The sequence below is a fragment of the Cryptotermes secundus genome, unplaced genomic scaffold (genome assembly GCF_002891405.2).
Source record: "Cryptotermes secundus unplaced genomic scaffold, Csec_1.0 scaffold853, whole genome shotgun sequence".
Taxonomy (NCBI): domain Eukaryota; kingdom Metazoa; phylum Arthropoda; class Insecta; order Blattodea; family Kalotermitidae; genus Cryptotermes; species Cryptotermes secundus.
In genome coordinates this window covers 4,029-19,629 of record NW_019719373.1, presented here as the reverse complement: position 1 = coordinate 19,629, position 15,601 = coordinate 4,029, and the positions used below count along the sequence as shown (strand labels likewise).

General features: G+C 46.8%; 1 protein-coding gene across 1 annotated transcript in view; it reads left to right on the top strand.

The window, feature by feature from the left end:
- LOC111865328 (two pore potassium channel protein sup-9-like) overlaps positions 1–13,473 on the top strand; it is a gene marked incomplete at its 3' end in the record, with an annotated part of 104,875 nt that extends 91,402 nt beyond the window's left edge. The window contains 1 exon segment of the mRNA XM_023853246.2: positions 13,293–13,473. Within this exon segment, the coding sequence (XP_023709014.2) occupies positions 13,293–13,473 (181 nt within the window).
- Positions 13,474–15,601: the final 2,128 nt, after the last annotated feature.

Sequence of the window (15,601 nt, the reverse complement as noted above, 5' to 3'; positions counted from 1 at the left end):
ATTTTGAAGGTTCCCAGGCAGTGCCCGCTTGTCCTTCTGGTAAAGATAGAGCATATAATCGGATTTTTGTTTGTTTGTTTTTGCTAACGTTGGGAGGGCTATATTAAGGCGAAATTTTGATGTTAACAATGGGAGGGCTGCATGTGAGGCATGCAGTGCAACAAATTATAGACTTGCCCTGCTTATAACACCTCGGCACGGACTGCATAGAAAACAGAATTACTGTACGACTAGCGGTTTACCGCCAATCGGTTCGTCGTGACGACAAGCCCTTTGAGACTCACGACCGGTAATTTTATTTTCCAACCGAACACTTGTGGTTATAGTCCTTATGTAACGTCCTCTCTCACGAGAGGATAGGTCTGTCGTTTACAATTGCTGATGGTCCTCGCCAACACAAGTCATTCTCAGGTCCGAGTCCCACGGGACCCATGACCATATTTTACTGTCTCAAATTTGAGACCCCCACAACCTGGTGGGCCAGGTCCCCGTATTTATATTCCCCAGGAACAGGGTGGCCCAGTTATACTCCCAGGCACTGGGTTCCCTTTTCGTCACCTCCTACAACTGGCAGGGCTACGGTGGAGATATTCGACCCGCCTCCACATGGGTCCATAAGAAACCCCACCTCCGACAGTTCTATTGTTGCGTCACGCAGTTATCGCATGGACCGTATAGAGAACACCTCTTCCCAATTAGTCCATGGGTGTGTGTTAGGAATTTGTTGCCTAGCAACGGGCATTGTTTACTGAGTCGTTACTTAGCAGTGGGTCTACATGCTACAAAACGAAACACGTAAATACACTGCAAAATTTCTAATGTTAAAGCAGATGGTGTGTACTCGTATAGTTAACACTGTGCAGTGAAGCTGATAACCAAATGCAATTCTACGCGTGCACAAATGTAACTTGTAGCTGTGATGATGGTGCTTGCGGGCAGCACACGTGGTTCTGCCGTTCGCATCTCTGCCCTGTTTATGACGTCATGGCACTAGAAGTCACTACGTAGTACAGTCGGCACATACCGCCACGGTGTGTTAGTGGTACTGCACGAAACCTGTGAAGCTGGCCGCGGTATGTCGGCAGTAATGTCGTGAAGGAATCACGTGCAGATGGCAGCTCTGGTTTCAATTCCACTGCCGGCCGAGGTACCACATATCCTGAAATTTTTTGTAGTTTTCGTCAGTCTCTCCAAGCAAAAGCCTCAATTAGGTGAAAATATTTTCGTTCCGTTCGCAATTCATCGTTCATGTATCGTCTTTCCATTCGGCGCTGTATGGTCTGGCTGATGCCAGCGTTGTGAAGCATCAATCCCAAACACTCCACTATCTCTCGGGTTCCACAAAAGGCGGGGAATTTCTTGACGACCTTTGCTACAAGCCGGAAGGTCGCGGGTTTGATGATCAATTAGGTCACTGGATTTTTCAATACTTCCAGCCGCACTACCGTTTCTAACAGAAATGAGTACCAGGAATCTTCCTGGGGGTGAAGGACACCGGCGCGTAAGGCCGGCTACCTCACCGTCATCTGTGAGCCGCCTGTGTAGAAAATGTGGGTGTCTCGAAGTCTCACAACCCCATGCGCCTCCACGGTCTGTTACAGGGATAGCTTTACCTTTTCACTGAGAGACTACGCGACTCAGTGAGACAGCCTGCTGACACAGTCATCTTGTTGATACAGCTCCTCGTCGTGCGCATGCTCGGCCAGGCGAAGGCTCGAACTCGGTTCTTCCTAAGCACGATGCAGGCGGAATAACAACGAGCAGGTTAGCGTAGCGGTAACGATTTGAGATTATATTCAGATGATCCTCGGTTTTTCACTGAAGGTTTTCTTCGTTTCCTCCAGATCTTTAAATCAAATGTCCAGATAGTTTTCGAACAGGGCATAACGGCGTCCTTCCGAATCCACTCCAATTCACTATTTATCAATCACACTATTATCGGATGCTGTGTGGTCTTTAAATATTGCAAGCCTCGTAAAATTCACCTTATGAACCCCGAGCTAACCCACTCGGTAGTCATCACGATGGACGGACACGTGATGGGTGGGGGGATGCGGTATGGACCGTTCCAGCCCAATAAGCCTGTAAATCCTCTGTAGGAGAACATCGCTTTATCTTGCTAAGTCGATTATAGATTTCTGCCCTGAGCACTTTGTCGTCTTGACAGCAGAAGGCTTTGGCGAGCCCGTGAAATATATTTAAGAATTAGCACGTCTGTCTACCGCCCTGGGGTGTAGTTGTGTAATTGAGACATCTTTCATTGTGCTCTATAAAGCCCAGTGGCCCTATATGCACCGCACTAAATCTCTGCATTATGCCAACACAGTGTATTTGTGTGTTCCGTATGGTTCTCACAGTAAACAGCGATTGTTTCCCTAAACAGCATTAACCGGTTGGGCTTTGTAGCGGAGACGTAATGTGTTTCCTGTGAGGTACGTACTGAACTCTGCATTCTGCCCACACAGTGTATTTGTGTTCCGTATGGTTCTCACAATAAACAGCGATTGTTTACCTAAGAAGCATTAACCGGTTGGGCTTTGTAGCGGAGACGTAATGTGTTTCCTGTGAGGTACGTACTGAACTCTGCATTCTGCCCACACAGTGTATTTGTGTTCCGTATGGTTCTCACAATAAACAGCGATTGTTTACCTAAAAAGCATTAACCGGTTGGGCTTTGTAGCGGAGACGTAATGTGTTTCCTGTGAGGTACGTACTGAACTCTGCATTCTGCCCACACAGTGTATTTGTGTGTTCCGTATGGTTCTCACAATAAACAGCGATTATTTCCCTAAACAGCATTAACCGGTTGGGCTTTGTAGCGGAGACGCAATGTGTTCCCTGTGAGGTATGAACTGAACTCTGCATTCTGCCCACACAGTGTATTTATGTGTTCCGTATGATTCTCACATTAAACAGCGATTGTTTACCTAAACAACATTAACCGGTTGGGCTTTGTAGCGGAGACGTAATGTGTTTCCTGTGAGGTACGGACTGAACTCTGCATTCTGCACACACACACACAGTGTATTTGTGTTCCGTATGGTTCTCACAATAAACAACGATTATTTCCCTAAACAGCATTAACCGGTTGGGCTTTGTAGCGGAAACGTAATTTGTTTCCTGCGAGGTATGAACTGAACTCTGCATTATGCCAACACAGTGTATTTGTGTGTTCCGTATGGTTCTCACAATAAACAACGATTATTTCCCTAAACAGCATTAACCGGTTGGGCTTTGTAGCGGACACATAATGTGTTTCCTGTGAGGCACGAAGTGGGTTTTCATATTCAGAAGAAATTCAGTCTTCTAAGTGTTTAATGTGAACGGAGAAGTTCATGGAAGTAGGCCTAGGCCCACTGGGGCTGTAGTGCCAAGGGAGAAAAAAAGTGTTTTTAGTATGAGGTAAATGGGGAGAATAAATCCACCAGTTCAGTTAATCCATCACAGCTTTCCAACTCTACGTCAGAAATATCCAGTTCTTAATTTCTTATGATGTTACAACCTTCACAATTTGAGACACGTCCAATGCTTTCTAACGTCTTTCCTCGTATTCTCAAAGGGACGTGAGCTTGTGAAGTGGGGGGGGGGACAGGAATATGACCCCCTCCTCTGGGTATGTGCAGACAAATGAAGAAAAATGAGTTAATGTGCCAAATATTAATAACAAGAATTAAAGTTGTTTTGAGGAGACTATAATTAATCTATGTAGAATCTGATGTTTTCACCACGATGACTAAGAAGAATTCTTTCCTTCTGGGATGCAGTTAAGTCCCCGGTTTTTGTGAACAGAGCATAAAATTCGAGGGACTTTTTGCGTGGCTGAGTGACTGTTAGTCTGTTGTTGTTACGTACTGCAACAGGCACACGGCTCACGGTTTCTCCTCGTTGTGATCGCCCAGTTTGGCGCCCTACTTCCGTCACCTTTGCCCTGAACCCCGACCGTCAAATAGAAGCCGCGCACGGTTGAAAGCCAACAGACCCCACACTTCAGATGGCAGTGGCTGAATACTCAATTTCACGCTCCGCCCACGAGCATCCACTAGGGAATTTTTCTGGCGGGCATCGAACCCTGACGGTCAAGATCCATATCTTCTTGGTAGTTCAGCTGTAGAGGAACGCTGTGAAGTAAGGTGACTACAACGCCATGTAAGGCCTTGTCATAGCTCGGGCGGTTAGTTGCCAGCTTCCCACCATGGCGGCCCGGGTTCGATTCCAGGTCAGGTCATATGGTGTTTGCGGAGGACAAAGTGGCAGTGGGGCACGTTTCTTCGGTTTACTCTGCCAGTTCTCATTCTACCGACTGCTCCACACTCATCATCTGTCATCCGGGGCTGGTACAATACCAGCCCATGTACCAAGTGGACTCAGCCTCACCCCCACCCCACGAAACTAAAAAGAAAGACATGTCGCGGCGCCTTGAGCACCGCTGAACCTGCTGAAGCCTCGAGACGTGTGTTTGTGGTCTGATGTTGCAAAGACCAGGACACGAGTACCCGCCCAGTGAAAAGTGCTGCCTCTGTGACGTGAGGTGGGAAGGGACTGAAGCTGTTGTGGTGTTCACCCTGTGCTGAATGTGTATAGGTGCCGTGGAGGTAAAGAATTACTAGATGTAGGTCAATGATTAGGTTTCACGCAGCGTCCAACTTCGTTGCGATACACGTTTAAGAGGAGGCTGGGTGGGATCCATGGACCACAGAGCTAGTTCGGATGCTGTAGTGGTTCGCTTGTTAACCGAAATCACCCGCAGCCCCCAAGGACTTGGGGCCCAAACACTGTCCGTCTGCATAATGACCGGGGTTTCTGCAAAATAGCGGACAGTCTGAACTTAGTTTCGACTAGCAGGCATGAGGTCCTTGTGGCAGTGAGTGTGTCGGCTAGGATATGACACCGTACAGTCTGGCAATCCATACCAACGGTAATTTTGTTATATCTATACTTCTTAGTAAGCCTACCAGCTTTCCTACTGGTTCATTGGGTATATTGCTACTGGCCTTCGCCAATACAGGCATTCTTGGTTTCGGGCCCCGCGGGGCCCATGACCATATCTTTCTGTCTCACCACTTTAAGTGAGCGGTCACACTGACTCCGTACCACAGCTCTCCCCAGCCCACCTTTCTTATATCAGAACCACTTTTCTCCCGCCTCCCAGCTTATTCTTTTCTACCCTGAAGATGGAACAAGCACGTTCCTCCGAAACGTTAGTAACGATCTTCCTGCCTCACATCCCAGTTGGCAGTTATCTTCATGTAGACGGGTCTTACCACAGTAACGCGTGTTGCTGTCTTAAAGTTCATCCCAGAGCCTCAGGTAACTTGAAGACAGTTGCACTCATACCAGTGACCCATCATGCTACTGCCCCCCCCACGTCATGACGTAATTGAAGGGCTCAGTGAAAAGGTGACGTGGTTCCACTTTAACGGACTTTTGGAAAACAAAGAAGAAAGTTTAAAAACTAATTTAAAACAACAGCACGACCTAGACCCTCCATTTTCACCGTCACTCCAGTACACGGCTGTAACGCTGTGTAGTTCGGGGACAGTCTGATGTTTCAAACAAACATATCGCCTCCATCTTCAGGATGGAAATGTAAGCTAAATAAGAAATCTGGAGGAGCAGACGGAAAAGTAAGCTGCGAAAAAAATGTTTGAGGGTATTTGAGAACAGGGCGCTGATGCAAATATTTGTAGGTAAGAGGGAGGAAGTGACAGGAGGTGGAGAAAACTGCCAGATGAGTAGCGTATGATGGTCAGATCAATGGGGGTGAGAAAGGCGGGGTAGGTAGCACTCACTGTAGCTACGAGGGGTAGGTGGGTACAAAATTTGATTTGTAAACCCTGAATAAAAGGGATTACTTGGAAGACGAAAGATAGATTGAATGTTGTATGAACGTGGATCTGAAGACATGGAGTTGTAGGGTGTGAATTGGATTCATCAGGCTTAGGAAGGGTTTTCTCTAAGGCAGAGAATTCGTTGACCAGGTGAGCGACTGCTATCTTGTTTTATGTAGTCAATGCGGTACGTAAACGTGCTTAAAACTCTCAAATGACAACAGTGTGTGTATACACGCCGCCATGTTGGAAGAGTTCCTAATCTGTCTCGAAGCGCTCACGGCGCAACGTTAATCTGACACATAGCGGACTGTTCACGTCTAGCGAGCTGCAAAACAGTGGCCGGCCGTTGCTGTGTACTGTATCTTAGTACTTCCCAAATAGAGTTTATGCTTCACGTATCCAGCTCGAGATGAGCCTCGACCCATGGCAGTTCCAGCAGTGTCTGAACCATCCTGCACAGCATTGCGCCTCAAGAAACCACAGTAGAATTCTTCCTGGGAAGCTGGTATTCGCTCAGTTGGGTAAGAAATTCACTAAGCTTTATGGTTCATTACGGTGTCTAGAAAAGTCCGCAATTGGACCACGTGTTGAGCCAGTTCAACCCCTTAAAGACTGAGTCAGAGTCAGGGTTACTTTACGACTAATCAGTTTGTCTTGGAGCGAGCCCCTTGAGGCTCACGATCAGAGTTTCTTTTGCAACTGAATTCTTGCGGTCATAGTCCTTATGTAACATCTTCTCTAACGAGAGGATGGATACTAAACACTGAATTCATTCAATATAGTATATAAGAATCAATTCCGTACCTCACAGGAAACACACTGCGTCTCCGCTACAAAGCCCAACCGGTTAATGCTGTTTAGGGAAATAATCGCTGTTTATTGTGAGAACCATACGGAACACATAAATACACTGTGTGGGCAGAATGCAGAGTTCAGTGCGTACCTCACAGGAAACACACTACCGTCTCCACAACAAAGCCCAACCAGTTAATGCTGTTTAGGGAAACAGTCGCTGTTTATCGTGAGAACAATACGAAACAGACATATAAAATGTGTGGGCAGAATGCAATGTTTTGGTGTGATATACCGGGTGGTAAATACGGTAACAACTGTCGCTATCATACGCGTTACATGGAAACGAGGCTCAGAGCAGCTCATCGCAATTATAACGTCACTTCATGAGAATGTGTTGGTTGCCCGGCCTAAAATGAAATTCGCAGTATTTTTATATTACGCGAAGGTTCATCACTGTATTAACGAAGGTCTCCCCCGGTCCCTGTCGTGAGCCAGACGAATCCATTCCAAGCTTACCATCCTGTTTATTTAAGATCCGTCTTTGGCCCCTCAAATTGTTGATGTAATAACCTTAATATTACTTGGTATTTATATTGTCACTAATAGGCATTATTCTGATATTGCCACCGTACATTCCATTTTTTCCCCATGTACATTCTGCAGCTGGGAATTATTCTGAGTGAACAGAATCCAGTGAATAGTTAAAACCGTCGAAGTGAGCAAGTCCCATATGTGGTTACAGTTTCCACAGATGAACTCCTCCACGGAACCTCTCTTATACATTGATAACGATATCATGCTAGCATCAGTGGGCAAACGTGTAGACTGTAATGCTGACCGAAACACAGATGTCCCTCACTGCCGCCTGGTCGCGCTAACCGTAAATACTAACAATTGAGACTACTGTATGACAACAGAATAACATGGCAGTTGTTAGGCTGCATAGATACGCATCGTCTGTCCACAAGCAGCAATGATTTCGGACTCAGTGAAGCGGCAGTATGCATGGAGCTCAGGTACAGTTCACGGATCCTCCTGCTACAGACAACGAACTCGAAACTGCTTGATGAGCTAGCCCACTGGAAAGGAAAGTTAGCTTTCCAGTTGACTGGAAGTTGCGCTGTTGAGCAATTTGCTTCGGTTTAAGCAGCCAGTGCGTGGAAATCGGTCATATGGCCGAGTCAGAAGAAAACTGTAAAAGTTACAAAAAAAAAAAAAACATGTTTCTGCCCACACTCACATTAAATTGCGATGTTGCCAGTTGGAGCATGAGTTACCTGGAGTTCGAGGCCGCGCCATAGCTCAAGCGGTTAGTCGCTGGCTTCCCACCGCGGCGGCCCGGGTTCGATCCCGGGTCTGGTCAAGTGGGATTTGTGGTGGACAAAGTAGCGCTGGGCCGGGTTTTCTCCGAGTACTTCAGTTTTCCCTGCCAATCATCATTCCACCAATTGCTCCACAGTCACCCTCACCTAACATCTGGGGCTGGTACAATAGGCCAGAAGCGGCCGCAGTACAAGGGACTTAGTCCCACCCCACTAACAATAAAAAAAATGGGGGCACGCGGTATTGTAGTTGGTTGAGGTACTATGGTACAAGCCGGAAGGTCGCGGAATAGAATCCCGATGAGGTGGATTTTTTCAATTTTCCTAATCCTTCCAGCCTCACTATGGTCCTTGAGTCGAGTCAGCCTCTACCAGAAAGGAGTACCAGGGATATTCCTGGGGTTAAAGGGCGACCGGCGCGTAAGGCTGATAACTTCACGGCCATCTATGAGCCGATTGTCTAGAAGATGTGGGAGCCTCAACATTTCACAACCCTATGGGCCTCCACGGCCTGTTACAGGGATACCTGTACTTTACTTTTTTACTTTGACCATTTTTGTAATGACCATTATTTTGTTTTCTTCTGACACGGCTTCATTGAGCTCTGTCATGACGTGTCGCACTTCAGTGGCGGTTTTTTACATGTCAATGTTAGTCTACCTGAGAGCCTCTACTGACAGACAGATGCAGCTGCAGCTGCAGCGTGTGCCGCGCGCTTCTCCCATCTGTCGGCGGCGCATGTGGTTGCGTTTTTCGACGCAGTGGAGCTGCGCAGGACTGCTCTGGCGAGGCGAACTTAGAGATCCACCTCCCGGACGATCCCTCAGGAGATCATTGTGCTGCTCCTCATTGCAGTTCCCCCTTCGCTGCAGCCTCGTTATGATGCTGGATGAGTTTTCTCTCCTCCTAATGACTCAACCGACTGAACCACTAGACCTCGTTATATATAGCCCCGGCACGGATGGCACAGAAAACATCTATTCCATTACTGCGTGTTCTCTCGTTGCCGGGGAAACGTGTCCACAGAACTGTTCCCTAGCAAGGGCTGTTGTACTGACGCCTGTTTACACAGCTGTTACTTGGCAATGGGACTACATGTCACACTATAATAATAAAGAGACGCGTGTGAGAGGCGCAGCGACACTGCGATCCAGTGAAACCAAGAGCACGGCCTTGAGCCTGCGCAGAGCACGCGGCAGATTGTTGTTGGCGTGGCGCGAATGTTTCTCTCAGAATATCGGCGGGACGCGTTGCAAATCAACTGTAAAAATAACGACGCTCTGCTGTTTGTGCGATCAATTCTGCCCATGACACGGCGCTGCAGATCCACCCCACCCCTTCCCTTGTACTGATTAAGGTTAACATTCGCAACTCAGGCGTCGCCTCCACGGCCTGCAACCCGCCTGACACGAGCGCAGCAGGTGCTGCATAGTCGCATTTCGTTTCATTGTAAGATTCGGGGATCTGTACTGTGTAGGCTGGTATCGACGTTTCGGAGGAGCATATTGTCTTCGTCCTCAGGGCTCTTACTTTTCTTAGTTAAAGCGTTTTATAACTTATGAAAACTGTTTCTCATGTAAAATTATTTACTATCGGTTTTACCCTCAGCGTTTCACAACCCTATGGGCCTCAACGGCCTGTTACAGGGATAACTTTACTTTTTCTTTTTACTTTACACGAATATAAAGAATTCAGTTCCTTATGTGTCTATGGATGCATGTAATATACACATCCTTTGCTGTCAAAGGGCAACACTCCTCACAGAATTTGCAACATGAATTGTACACGAGGTAATGTGGCCTAGGAGGATGTCACGGTGCCAGGCGCAACATTTATCCAGCCGCCTGTATGGGACTGTGATGTTACTAGCTTGTAATGAAACACATGTTCACCGACGTTTCGGACGAACGTGCGGCCTCAATATTTGGAGTAGAAGAGTAGTTACTCTTAACGAGACGTTGAGAATCCACCAGACTAAACGAATCCGCATCGCAGAAGACAATCCTGAGATTTAAATTGAAAGTTGTCTTGCTTAATTAAGCACCACATCATGACGGAGTATGGAGGAGTGGAGGTATAGCTCCGTATTGCAGTGGTTTCAAGCGCATTCGGTTAGTATAGATTTGCCCAAATAAGGAAATCGCCGATCACAGTGGCCGCGCGGTCTAAGACATGAACTGTCTTCGCCCACTCAAAGACTGGGTCGTGGGTTCGGATCCCACTCGAGGCATGGATGTTGGTGTTTATTTTGTGTTTATGTTGTTCTGTGTAGGTAGCGAGCTTGATACGACCTTATCCCCCACCCAGGGAGTCCAACCGACTGCCTGTATAATTAAGAAAGTGTAAAACAGAGACCAAGTCTCGTGAAGGACTATACCACAGCATAGAGCAGTAGTGAAGAAGGAAAAGCTTTTCATAGGATTTAAGGATTCTAAAGTTTTCTGACGTTGGGATGTTACACTTACCACTACTGGGTAGCGGCCTTCGTAGTCTAGGGGTAACGTTCCCACCTCGTGACTCAAGGTACGCGGGTTCAAACCCGGCCGAGGTCGTGGAATTTTTAAGGGCGGAAAAAATTCAGGGAACAAGTCCTCCGGGAGGGAGTTTAAGCCGTGGGTCCCGTGTCGTAGCTTTACGGCACGTAAAAGAACCTCATGTCCCAAGGGGACCACTGAGCCAAATTGATCGTACATTTCCCGCCCAACAGTAGTCTCTAACGCCTCTGGTAGATGGGGGAAGCATTGAGATACCGCTGAGCCAGTAGAGGCCGAACTCGCTGGCTGAGTCGGGACTGATGGCACGCACTAGTGCCAGTAAGGAATAGAGACTGGTAGAATATTATAGGGGGACGCACAATGGACCAACAGTTGGTCTAAGTGCATGGGGAAACCCACCCTCTCCAATACTGGGTTCTGAGCAGATATTCCCCACTTTTCATGTGAGGATGGAAACAAATCCATTTTCCGAAACATTGTTTTCTGTCCGGGTTACCAGATGATGGACAGGATCCAGACGCCCGGCAGCACCAAATGTTACGTGAAGTTATTATGTACGGAGGTACACCCGTTTAGTGGCTGCGTCATGTCATGTTAGGCGCTGCGATATCTGTGATGTTACGGTGAAGACGGTGAACTCACTAAGCGTGAGCAATTGCACATTTATAGAGCAGAATTCTCATAACTCAGTGTTTAATGATATCAGTGCATGGGAAGCATCATGCTGAGGGCATAAGCAGGTTTTTGTTTTACGGTTTTAATAAAGAGAATTTTTTGAAGCACTTAATCTCATATTTACTTTCCTCGCTTAATATCACATACATAGTATCTCAGTTGACGGATTCGTGTAAGAAAATTTGCAATGTTACTCTCTGCTGTGAGTTTTCTGAAGCTCACACTTACTTCAGTATCCAATTCTTTCCATATCTCTGCATTCCTGGCGTACGGTTTTCCACTGTTTGAACACTGAGATGGTTGGTTCGTGTCCCAGACGAGGTGTGAGGATGTATGTCAACCTAATTTCTGTTTTGTGCTTGTGTAGGCAGCGCCATTGTGCTGGACCGAGCGGTTGCACAAGGAACCGTACCACATGTGTCACTATAATGCATAGTTTAAGAAATTAATTATGAATAGCATCAGGTCAGGAGTCCTAACCTATGAAAGTTGTTGTTGATCGCGATTATTATAAAAAGGAAAAACTATTCCTGTAACAGACCGTTGATTGTGAAATGTCGAGGCTCCCACGTTTGTGGAAATTTGGCTCACAGATGGCGGTAAGGTTGTCAACGCGCCAACCGCCCTTTACCCCCCAAGAAGATTCCTGGTACTCATTTCTGTTAGCGGCTAAGTCGACCCCATGGCCATAGTGCGGCTGGAAGAATTAGATCAATTGAAAAATGTAATTACCCCAAAGAGAATCGAACCCACGACATTCTACCTTGTAGCAACAAACACATAATAAATACAGATGTTCACGTCTCGAGTAGGATTCGAACCCACGATCCCAATGTTGGATCGAACGAAGACATTTCGTGCTTGGAGAGCGCGGACAATGCGATTGGCTATCGTGGGCCCTATTTTGCTCGAAATGTGCCAGAAGTCGAAGGGGTCGTGTCTGCTACTTCAGTGAACACCCCCCCCCCTCCAGCTTGCGTGATGCCAAATCCTCTGCTAAACCTCTCGCTGACCTGACGACTGGTTCGTCATGCCCGTTCAGTAACTTGAGCTCGGGGTTAAGTGCACCAAGCCGCAGAAGTTGTGACTGCCCAGCTGTAAGCTTGTTGCAAGTTCAGAGTTCACGCCTGCCTTGGTGCAACAGACTTCTCTGGCACCCGCGAATAGCCCCAGCACACTTTCTCCACCGGGTGTGTACAAATGTAGATCTCACATGTTCCTGCAACTGTGACGTTGAGCGCGGTGATGACTGAAGCTGTTGACTTATAGTGTCGATACATGGGAGAAAGGCATTTGATATCGATACGGTGAATCCATACAGATGTCATGTAATTACCAAATTAACTTATAATTTATATATAAGTATAGAAATTAGGCTTTCGACAAATTCAAGAATCTCTGAAACCGATAAAAAAAGGATAAGTATGAATGCAAACGTCCCTAAATTCGACTGACGTCACTAATTGATCCGCTGGCCAGCTTCCGTCTATCCGCTCCAGTGCAAATTACATTCTCCCACTGCTGACGCCATGTCACTTGCCCGTTTAGTGCACAGTTAACCTAAAACATTCTGTTGTACTTGTTTTAACGGGAACGTTCGGACTTAAAACCTACCAGTCAATTTGTAGGACAGTATCACAGCGTTGTGAGTTGTGCACTGAGCATGAAGGGTCTCATTTCGAAAATGTTTGAAAACTCTGTAGTAAGAAATAAAGGGATTGCTAACATTATACCAATGAGTTAAATGACTTGTGGGCCCCCCGGTAGTACCGCTGCGAACTGCTACAGTGTGAGTCCGTTCTTCGCGGAATGACGCACGTGGAAATGTATGAGAAAATCTTATTAAAAAAATCTGAGTAACTGAAGGAAGACAGCCACCTGGAAGACCAAGTCGTAGATGGGAGAATCATATTAATATAATGTTATATAGATTGTGGGGTGTGGATTAAATTTATGACCTAACAAACGTAATGGAACACTGCTTTCATGAGAAACCAGTAGTTGCTCAGGTAGTCAAGAAATAACACCCATGTAACCCGAGGGTTCATTACCATGCTCACAGAATCTCGTAACTGGACCAGTTGAATTCAGTTCACATCCTCACACCATGTTTCTTTAAGATCCATTTTAATATTGTCACGGGGCTAATGCAGTTGCGCCGCCGTGTGTTCCAGAGCGGCTGAACGTCCTGTACGAGAAGAACTGGACACATCTGGTGCATGAGCAGCTGCGAAAGTTCGAGACGGACGTCGTGGAGGCCACCAAGATGCAGGGGTACGACGGTAAGGAGTTGCTGGACGCCGACCGCCAGTGGTCCTTCAGCGGGGCGCTTCTTTACTCCGTCACCGTGATCACCACAATCGGTGCGTGCTGACGCCCACCTCTCTGCTTCGGTCCATCACACAGCGTATAAACAAACATCAAGAAGCTAAAGTGTGCCTTGCCGTGAAGAGGTATGGGGGAGTGGAGGCATAACTCCACCATTCTTGACCTCGGAACTAAATGTAGGTAAATAGCTTCACGCCCCGGCCGCGTTATCCCCGGTATCCATTGGATAGGAGGCTGGGTGGGCCCCAGAGCCGGTCTGGACGCTGTGGAGGAGAGAGAAACCTCTTGTTCCTGCCAAGGATAGAATCCCTGCTGTCCAGCTCGTAGCCCGTCACGATGCTGGCTGAGCTACCCCGACTGTTTTACACATAAACATATTACTCGTCTTTATTTTATTTATATACGGGTTGTGTAAATACACTAGCAGTACCTCACGATATACAGGGTGTCCCAGGATGACAGGTCAGTATTCTGGGAGGTCACAGTATCGGTCATTATATGAAAAACAGAGTATACAGGGTGTTTCGCGACTTTAGGGCATAACTGCACAAGGTAATTTCCGAGGTCGTTGTGATCAAAAATGTTCATATAAACATGTGTCCGATTTTGGACGGTTACGGAGTTATGACCGTTTTTTCATTCCCGTACACGCCCTCGTGTGAACCGCGTCTGTCAGCTGGCGGGTCGCTATTTTTAGCCAGCTACAGACAGAGCGTTCTCGTTATCTCGACACTTGAGAGTTACCTAAGGCGTGGTGGGTTGGTATGTCCGGCGCGGTTCACAACCGAGCGGCAGCCTGTGTTGCGGCCGGCGATGACATTTTCGAAAATCAGCTTTAAGCACCAATAAATTCAAATTAAAGGTAATTTCACGAAGTTAACATTACATTCATACTTTAAATGTATCATGTATTATGCTGGTTGATTATTTTGTTCCGTTTATTGTCAGTAATCGTTACCTTCTATTCTGAGTTTAAAACGGTCATAACTCCGTAACCGTCCAAAATCGGACACATGTTTATATGAACTTTTTTGATCACAAAGACCTAGGAAATCACCTCCTGCAGTTATTCCCTAAAGTCGTGAAACATTCTGTATATAAGTATATTTTATTCCGAACGGTTTCCGAGTTAGAGCTATTTCACTGTATAGACGAGAAACACGCCATGTCCTCACACGAGTTGCAAAGTGCATTGATGTTGACCGTGGAATTTTCGAAAATGTGTTGTACTAGGTAAACTTACCAACTTTTTCACTTGAACAATAAATACTGGTATTAGAAACAGTACGTGTTATCTCATTCCTATCAACTATTTTGGAACTGTACAGTGAAATAGCTGTATCTCGGAAACCGTTCGGAATAGGACACATGTACATATACACTTTTTTGCTTGGAATGGCCGATACTGTGACCTCCAAGAATATTGACCTTTCCTCCTGGGACACTCTGTATTTATCTAGTTTAAAATGGTAGTATTACTAGTCAGTAATGAATTGGAGGGGATGTGGAAGGAAGTTGTCTTGACCTAATTTATCATATTTGGTAGCGTAGTCTGTATAGGAACTGGTTACGGGCTGGACGACCGAGGGTTCGGTGTTCGAATCCCGGTAGAGTTAAGAATTTTCTTCTCTCCACGTCGTCCAGACTGGCTCTGAGGGATCACCCAGCCTCCTATCCAATGGTTACCGGGGGTTCTTTCCCCGTGGATAAAGCGGCAGGAGCGTGAAACTGACCTCTCACCTCCAGCTAGTGCCGAGATCAAGAAAATGTGGACCTGTACATCCACTCCCTCATACGCCTTCATGGCGTAGTGCTTAATTAGTAAAGCACAGGGACAACTTTACCTTACCTTTAAATTACCCTGACATTTGACCGGAGAGACCGAGGAAAACCACGAAAATTTAAATACGTTTAGTGGGTTTCCCGACCGTCATCAGCCGAGGACGCCCCAGAAGCGTCGCTGCCCGAGCCAGTGGGCCCACTGCGTCGTTCCGTCACGCTAAACCAGAGGCTCATGGTCGCGCGTTGCGGCCGCCCCCAGTGGCGGAACAGCAAGCAGCAGTGACTTTCAGGGCCCTGAGGGGACCTTTCTCCCTGGTCGCTTGCAGCGTCAAAATAAGCCGACCGACATCAATTTAGAATACAGCACGCAGCG